At 35.7% G+C, this 9,178-nt stretch overlaps 1 protein-coding gene across 1 annotated transcript in view; it reads left to right on the top strand.

Moving 5' to 3' along the window:
* Window positions 1–899, top strand: part of LOC122063200 (PI-PLC X domain-containing protein At5g67130-like) — a 4,094-nt gene extending 3,195 nt beyond the window's left edge. The window contains exon 9 of the mRNA XM_042626915.1: window positions 584–899. Within this exon, the coding sequence (XP_042482849.1) occupies window positions 584–787 (204 nt within the window). The 3' untranslated portion in view covers window positions 788–899. The remainder of the gene's footprint in view (window positions 1–583) is intronic.
* The last annotated feature ends 8,279 nt before the right edge of the window (window positions 900–9,178 follow it).

Raw genomic sequence — 9,178 nt, 5'->3', positions numbered from 1 at the left:
CAAAAAAAAAAAAGAAAAAAAAAAAGAAAAAGAAAAGTAAAAGGAAACACTATGCAGTCAGACAATTGATTGGAATTGAGTTCAATAATCCATTTTAAGAGGCAACCAAGCATGTTTAAAAACAGTTCGAATTAATGAAAGGTACAGGATTTCATACACAGTCAGCACTTCAGCCGTTGGATAGGCACATGAGAGTCAAATATTCACATCCAATGGCCGAGCTGTTGACCGTTTTCATACACGGCCATGTATAAAAATTTTCATCTTAATTAATTAACATCTTCTGAATATGAATGGAATAATTTAATCATCATAGTCATAGCAAATTAGTTGACAGAAACCATATAAGGGTATACAAAGTCAAGTCCACTATGACCTGTAATTGTATAAATACTATCCTGTGGGAACACATGAAACAAGTGGGGATTATATATACATATATATTGTAGCCCGCATTATATAATTAGTTGATAGACTCTTTTTTCCTCTGGTGTGGGGATCAGAGCTCTCAAATCCCATCTCTAATATCAGTAAGTAAGATTTTTTTTTTGTTCTTAAATCTTAATTAATATGCGATGTGCAGGCAAATGCGACCTTTGGTACATGTGAAGTTCCCACCTCAACCTCAGCCCTAGAATCTAGTCCTCCTCCTTCAACTTCAACCAGGAATGCTACTCCAAATGGGGATTCCATCGTTGCTGCTTCCATGGGTAGAAGAACCTTTGAACTGCATTGGTTGGTTAGTGTAGTCTCAACGACTGCTCTATCCTTGCTCCTATGTTCATAATCTCTCAGATTCGCTCCATTTCCTTTTCTTCTACTATTCTCATCCTCAAGATTTTTTATTTTTCTAAAAAACAATTAATTTAATAATGAGTTATAGCTTTACTGTTGACCAATTTGGGTTCACTTATTTGTAGCCTTTGTTGAGATCTCTCCCTCTCCTTTGGAAATAACCACATGCCCCTTCCATCCGAGTGGAGACGGGGCGAAAAAAGGTAGTTTAGGTTTTCTCATTAGACCAGAGATTCAGTTCAGTTTTTAAGAGAAGTATGGGTCGAAATGGTGGGAGCTTCTATATAAACCATTAATCCTCAATCAGAAAAATGGCAGTGCCATTGTTGATCTTCTAAAACAGTAGCAGAAATCTTCCAACTTGTCTAGAGTTGAATCATTTGGTAATATACTCTACTTAAGGTATTTGAACGCTCTGTATATATATACAATCGGGTTGATCGTATGTCCTCAACTCCAAGGTACAACTTTGAAATTGCTTATGGTATATTCCAATAAACAATTTTCATAGGTATGTCCGAAAGTAACACTTAGGAATTCAAATAAAACTGAGGACAGAAAAAAACAAAGAACAGGGCACTTGCAATAAAATAGTGAACTTAAACAACCCCCCCCCAGGTGTAACCTATAAATAGAATCAGAGTTCATTATTTATATAGTGTAGGCCTATATATACGAATGAGTATATTTGTACAGGTACCCATATATAGACATATGTAATAGTGTGTTCATGTATTGATACATACAAGTGCATGTACAATCACGCATGTAACATTGGTAATTGGGTTCATAAAGGTATATGTAACAAAGGTGTCTCTTAGGACAAAATGTGTAAGGGTGTCTCTTAACAATTCAAAATTTGAAGTGTGAACTTTTGGTTTTTGAAGCCAAAAGTTCAACATGTAAAAAGTAGGTTTTTTGACCACATTTACACCGGTACCCAACTAGGCTCAGCTCGGCACATGCACAATTCAAAAGCAGCCTAGGAAACCCCCACACACAAATGATAAGGGAGAGTTCCTCTCTAAAGGGCTTGAACCCTTAAGAAACAATCCCATATATATGTCCAAGTTTTTTTTCCCCCCAAACCACTGTGGGACTAAACATTGTGACATGTCTTTAGCTAATTACAACTCCTAGCTAATTACAACTCCACAAGTGTTAAAGATAAAATAGAAAAGATGCTTTTGAGGGGGAAAGCTAAATTCAAAAAAACCATTTGAAATGACTATTTTGATCATAGTTTGAAACTTAAATTCTAACAATTCCCCCATAGGTTTTAAAATATCGATAAAATCGAAAACATAATAACTAAGTATATTAAACATAGTAAGACACGTCATTGCAGGTGTCTTTCGGATTTGAACCTACACTAGGTATGATGAATTACGCTACAGGAGTGTGGACGAAGTTAGACTTCTTAAAACTTTCCTCATCTGTGTACCCGGTTAGTTCACCACCCATATCCTGCCAGCCAACATTCGAGACAACATTTAATATGACAATATTAGGCATTTTTCACTGGCCTTGTCCCCTATATTGGTCTCATAAATGCTTAGAGAATTCACCTTTAAAATTCTAATTGGTAGGCGATCACACCTCCTACATCCACTTAGGTCAGCCCATAGTGTGCACCATAGTTAACTTGTGGATGAATTAGAACTAACGCAAATAACACACAAGTTTGGTATCAATTCTCAAAATCAGGCCAGAATTGAAGACTTGAGCTGAAGGCAATCAGGCCAGAACCAAGAGAACAATTCTCGAGATGCAATTTAAAAATTGCAATTTTTTACAAATCCGTGCCAAAATCTTTAAAGATGCATTGCATGGCCTAAGGTAGGGATACCATCGTTATTTCATAACTAAAACATAAGAAATAAAGGCAAATTGATGGAATATGCACAATTTGCTGCAGAACCTAAGCAATCGTTCATGGCCGTGGAGCTCTAGTTTGGCATGCTTCGCTATGCACAAAATGATCAAGTATTGATGTAAATATCTATCTCTATTAATGAAACATAAAATAGGACAAAGGCTAAAAATAGGAAAAGACAAAATTATTCACATCCAAAAGGAAGGGGATTATGCTCCAAGGCCAGGAAGTGGTACTATAATAAGAAATTAGTTCTCCTAGTTCTTCTGAATTGCTCTATATCTTTCCAATTCTCCATCATCATCACTCACCTGGTTCAAGCCCATGAGAACTCCCCGAGTGCATGCTTCTATGGTTTTTCCTGTCATCATATGATCAGTGCTTAATGAGATACAATTTTCTTTACGTATGATATAATTAGTCCAACAAAAAATGTTGTTAGTTGCATCAGTGACTCACACACAAAAGAGGATTGGTGGGTTCACATTAGGAAGATTTGGTATAACTGAAAAAATCGTATGGATTGGAATCACCAGGGGAGATTGCCATTGTTGGTTAGCATACTATAGGTATGTATGGACATTCTAGGAATATCCGTCAAAATAATCACATCATTTGTCCATATGATAAAATGAGGATGGGCTGTATTGTTGAGCGCCCCCACCCCCAAAACCCCCCAACACAGGACTGTGAAAACAAGTTTTCTCCAATCGAAAAACAAGGTAAATGTGTAGGATACATAGACTATTCTGCACTTTAGGATAATTCTGGCCCTCTTTAGGACTTGGATATATTCTCTAGTATCTTCTTCTTCTTCTTCTTTTTTTAATTAGTAGTTAAGGGCCACTAGGTTAGAGTCGCTAGCCAACATCATAGTTTTAAAAATCGGATTGGATCGATCAAGATTGTCTGAATCGGTATTAATGTTGTTTGAGAATGATCCCGAGTTTTGATCAATATGATACCAATCAAAAGGTACAATCTAAGGGTAAAAAGAACCAAAAACATCTTTAAAAAAATTGGGGTAAATCTATTCGACCCCAAACAATCCAATATCAATTCAGATCGATATCCATTGTGACCGATCTTGAGTTCTAAGACCTTGAGCAAGACCCACTGGGGCCATGCACATAAAGAACCTTAAGAAGGCCAGACAAGGGAGGCCCCTGAGCCACCCTTATTACAATTCTAAAGCTACCATTTTTTTAAGAAGGTGGGCTTGGGGGTAGGAGGGTTCATGACTTTCTTTGGATTTAAGTAGCTCAATTGCCTAGCTGCCTACCACTAAGCTAGAAGTTCATTCCCTTTCTCTAAGTTGTTAAATAAATAAGCTAATTATGTTCAAATTTATTTCAGTTAACTTTAGTTAGTTCTTTTATTTATTTATTTTTGGGGAGGGGGGGTTTGGGGGATGGATTCGTGCATGTTATTTAGAAAATAACATAACATGTGTACACATCTGTTTTATTTGTGTAGATTTGCACATGCACCTATCATTTTCCTTATCTTTTATATCAATTTATGTGGATTAATAAGGGGCCAAAATAAGTAATTTAGTAAACTCAAAGGGAGAGGGAGAATCCTTTTGTAACCAAGGTTCATACATGTAAGATTAGATGCAATAAGATTGTATGTTATTCATAGTTTTATTTTCAAAAATTATTTAATGTAATATTAAATGCAGTGGTAAAAAAGGTTCGGAGACAAAAAAACTATCCGGTTGTGCCTCTTGTGCCCAAGATATAGTGGTGCCGAAATGGTCACTCTGCCCCACTGTTGGCTCCTTGATGCACGTTCCCAATGGCCTTTACGTTGGTGCAAGTATTACGTAGCCATTTTTTTAAGGGAAAAGTGTCTCCGAGCCTATAGTGTAATCTATGCCCAGACACTTATGATTATTTAAAAAAAAAAATTATGTCTTCGCTCATAGCCTACTCCTTAGGCTTAGAGAACTATTGCCTTTTTTTAATTACACATTTTTTCTGTACCAATCTACCTCTTTTTTGTCTTTTCTTTCCCCACCCACCATCGTGTTATGGGTTATATATATATATATATATATATATAATATAGCATTTTTTTACAGGTATTCTTTTGGTATTTTTTTTTTTTAATTTTATTTATCTATCAAATCTAAGACCCAGAAGTATTAATTAAACTAGCAAAGTATTACATATTGAACCTCACAATCATGGGTTAACGTACTTCAAATTTTACATTGTAACAAACAGAGCCTTATTTGTTTTTCCCGAGTATCACCTAGATCTATGCAGTTCTAAGCAAAAAAAAAAATAAAAATAAATAAATAAATAAAAACTATGGATTTATGCATCTACTTTTGGGATTTTTGTTAAAATAAAGAATAATTTTTTTTATTTTAATTACTTTTGATTATCTTTTTCAAATGCATGATCACCAAGTAAATATATTATATTTTGTTTATATATAATTTTTTTTGGGGGTAAAGGAAATTGTGATCCTTTAATCCCATGTTCATCAAAGATTTTTTGAGAATTAAAAAAAACAGATGAAATTAGGATTTTTAAAATATGTTATGCAGGATGATCTCCATAATTTATTCAAAGAATCATTTAATGTGTATGAAGGTTTTAGTATTATCATTGTTTGCTAAAAATACATGAAAATATAACTTTTTACAACTTTTTTTTGGAATGGAAAACTTGTTACAACTTTATAGAATTTAAATGTCCATAAAAATTAGGTCTTCTTTTTTAAATTTTAAATCTTACCACGTTCTATTCATCAAATGTCAAAATTTATTTTTTCTGCTTCTTTAGTTCTTGTACCTAAAAAGCCTTAGTTGTGTATGTATCATAAGGTATCTTGTGCATCTTAATTTTTTATAGTGTATACACGTTGATGTTCCCAGGTTGACACTGAGAGGGGGGTTGAATTAGTGGTTCCAAAAATTTTCTTATTTGCAACCCAACAAAAACATTTCCAAGTTCTAGATTGGCCGGGGCAATCCCGTAATTACTAATCACGCAAACAACAACATGTCCACCTCACACCACAATGTGGCTGGGTCTACCAGACAATGTCCCACCACTCTGCACAACATGTACTTCAAATATATGTAGAGAAGTAAATGCGAGACAAGAACACCAGATATACGTGGTTTGGCCAGCATGCCTACATCCATAGAGGAATACCCATACAGGGTTTCGTATAGTACTCAACTTTTTCAACCGCTACAATAGTCCAAGAACACCTATCCTTGCTTCAATCTGAGCTGCAACTCAGACAAGGGCAACAACCCCACACCCTAGACAAGCCCCAACTTGCTAGGTTCACAATCTTAAATCAATAAAATAAAATCCCAACCCAATACATCATTGATCTAGAGTTTCTCAACAGTATTCACTCTAGTATAGAAAAATAGGGATCTCAGATACGGATTACCTCAGCCTGTGTAATCACGTTGATGATCACGTGCTTGACATATAGAAAAACATGCTCAAACCATCAACATAGCAGCCTTTTGGATCTCTCTCTCAAAATTGCTTCTCTCCCTCTCTCTCTTTATCTCTCTCGGTTTTGCTAGTAATGGAGAGGCTACATATTCTGCCCACAAAATCTCTTTTTTATTGTAGAAAATAAAAGAAGACTGAAGAAGCCAGATTCTGACGAGTGGATCGATTAAGTGTGAAAGAATTGATATGAAATTCTATTTATTCTTGGGTGCTATTTATTTCTCTGTTGTCCATGTGCGTGAGAACAAATCCAATCTGAAGTCCACTTCCCAATTTTTAGTTCTTGAACATGTGGCAGACTCTTGCTATCTTCTCTTCTTTGTAATAGCTTCACTTTCTTCTTTTGGCTGAATCCAACACTTGGCAGTTGCTGCACATGAATGAGATAAGGAATCTAGACTTCATCTTCAAATAAAACTGCTGTAGAAACCTTGCTGAATTCACGTTGGTTTCTAGCACTTCAACTCCTAATTTGAACCAATTTGTAGTCTCCAATTCAGCAACGGGTTTATCTCTAACTCCTTTAAATCTTGCTGTATTTTACTCATGCGAGAGCCAATCCCATCTTGATCGTTTATATTTGGAATTGTCTACCAACCCCCCATGAGCTTTGAGAGTTCTAATAAAACTCAATTTATTTTTCTTTAAACCGAGCCCAACTCTAATTACCTCGTCAACTCATGTGCTTTGCTGATTCTCAAAACCAAGAGGTTGTTGATGCTGTCATACACTCCTTGTCATAGTAGAACTCTTATTGTATTATGATTTTAAATCAAAGAGGTTTCTCAAAAGAGAGACAAGTTCAAGCTTGCTGGCCCATTGCATATACATGATGCTTTCTTACCTCATCAAACCACCTTGCTTATATAATGAGATTCAATCCAAATATCCAATAGTCTACTAAGACCTATTCAATCTAATTGGTTTAAGATTGAACCTAAATTTTGACCCATAATTCATAACCAACCCAACATAAAATCCAAGTGTATTTGGTTAAGATACCGAACCCAAACAAATTGAACTAGAACCATCACACTGTTGCCAACAATGACAACACTTGATCCGATTTCCCAACACACGTGTATTCCAATATGTGCCATAAAATCAGTTTTTTTAATACACTATCTGATACGCTCAAATTAGTCACCCAGTGAGACAAAGGCACGTGGCATCCCAGGTAGGGACACGTGGCACCCAGCCGAGGGATATCCACCACGACCAGGACTCCGGATATCAGAAAAAGGGGGAGGCTTGAGTCCTCCTCAATGAAGAGTGGCGTGCAAAGGACTCTAACTACGTACGAAGGAGGGGATACCCGAATTGGGAATATTCCCCACTAAGGTAGGAAGACGTATCCTAGTAGGACTCGGAAATGGGGTAATCCTATAAGAAGGAGCCCTAAAAGACAGAACGGGTAAGTCAATACTCTCACACCATTATTCCTGTGAAAATACTGTTCTGCTGGTCTCTAACTTGGGCGTTGGAGGACTAATCCCGGAGACACCTCCGGGCCTTTGCCTTCTGTGCTTGTGCAGGATCTACGCTCAGCCTCACACAGATTCTCGGCAGTAACACTATCCGACGCCAATACTTAAACCATGGAAACAACTACCAAAGACCAAATACAAAACATATAGAAAACCATAAAATTGAGAAAGTACATTAACTTGGGATCCATTTGGAGGATACATTATTTCTTTTGATAATCATCTATGAGATGATTAGAACGACATAAAAAATGAAATGCGGGTAGAAAGATTTTAATATAATTTCTTTTTTATATATAACATACGAGAGGAGGTTAGGTATGTCGTCGGATTTCCTAGAGCTAGCAGCTCATCCAACGAGAGAATTAAGATGATGGGAGGGGAATAGGGAACTTTTCCAAGGGGAGAAGTAGAGAGATAGACACAGATCTGGGTAAACCTAGCCTTTTCCCATTACATTATATCATGAAGATTTTAACATATTTTCATTTTTTTATGTATTAAAGTTTAATCTTTTCTTGGGTCAAAGGATGCAACAAATAATCACGAGGAGTATAATCCATCGACAATGTCCAGCACATCTGGGCCTTGGCCTGGCGGTTTGAAGAGTGCTCTGTCATGCTTGGATTTGCATCAATTTCTTTGCTTTACAAGAAGTGTAGCCTTGGGCCCTGTTAAGTCCTTTGTAAATTTGTACTTGGTCCCTATGTGGAAACCTCATTTTGTTACCTTAGAGGTGTGCATAGCAATGATGATTGGATGCCTTTAAATAATGTAATGGAGGGGAAGGGTTTGAAACATCTCAAAATAGTTGAGAGATGTATCCTTGCAAAATTACCAAATTAACCTTGAATAGTTGACTGGATCAAAGGAGGGTCGAACGACCCTTAAATTAGGTCCAAAATATGTGATTATATATATTTCATCATTAAAATCCTTGCATTAAAATATGCTTTTAAAACACGTTTTATTTATTTATTTATTTTTTTTTTGGAAAAGTAATGTGCCTATTAGTTTATTCAAGATTCCATTTTCTAATCATATGGGGACCCAACTTTAAATTTAAAAATTTTAAATTATTATGGCTAAAGTAGATGTTACTTAAAATAATCTTTCCTATCAATTTGAATCACTCAACTTAATTGGTCTAACTATTTAAAAGTTATGAATTTTTAAATATTTAAGTCAATTAATTTTGTTTGACCAAGTCAACTTGGATCCAATCGACCTTCTATGATTGAGAGGGTCTGTTGATGTTAATACGTTGAAAGATTCCATTTAAAAGTTGATGAAGCCCTTCAAAATGATGACACTGACTCAAACCAGAAGCAGGATTCTGTAAATTTTTTGTTGTTTTGGGACTTCTAGAGCCCTTACTAAGCTCAAATTAAACTCTTTAAATTCGTATTTCAGACTATAACAATGTTATGAACTGTTCGGATTTAGATGAGTTTTAACATGATTTTAGTCTACCAAACCTCTTACTATTCGGTATTAATCTCTTTTTTTTTTTTTGGGGGGGGGGG

Source organism: Macadamia integrifolia, unplaced genomic scaffold (assembly GCF_013358625.1).
Source record: "Macadamia integrifolia cultivar HAES 741 unplaced genomic scaffold, SCU_Mint_v3 scaffold125, whole genome shotgun sequence".
Classification (NCBI taxonomy): Eukaryota; Viridiplantae; Streptophyta; class Magnoliopsida; order Proteales; family Proteaceae; genus Macadamia; species Macadamia integrifolia.
Note: the sequence above shows the minus strand (reverse complement) of the source record. Positions and strands in the feature narration are given on the sequence as shown.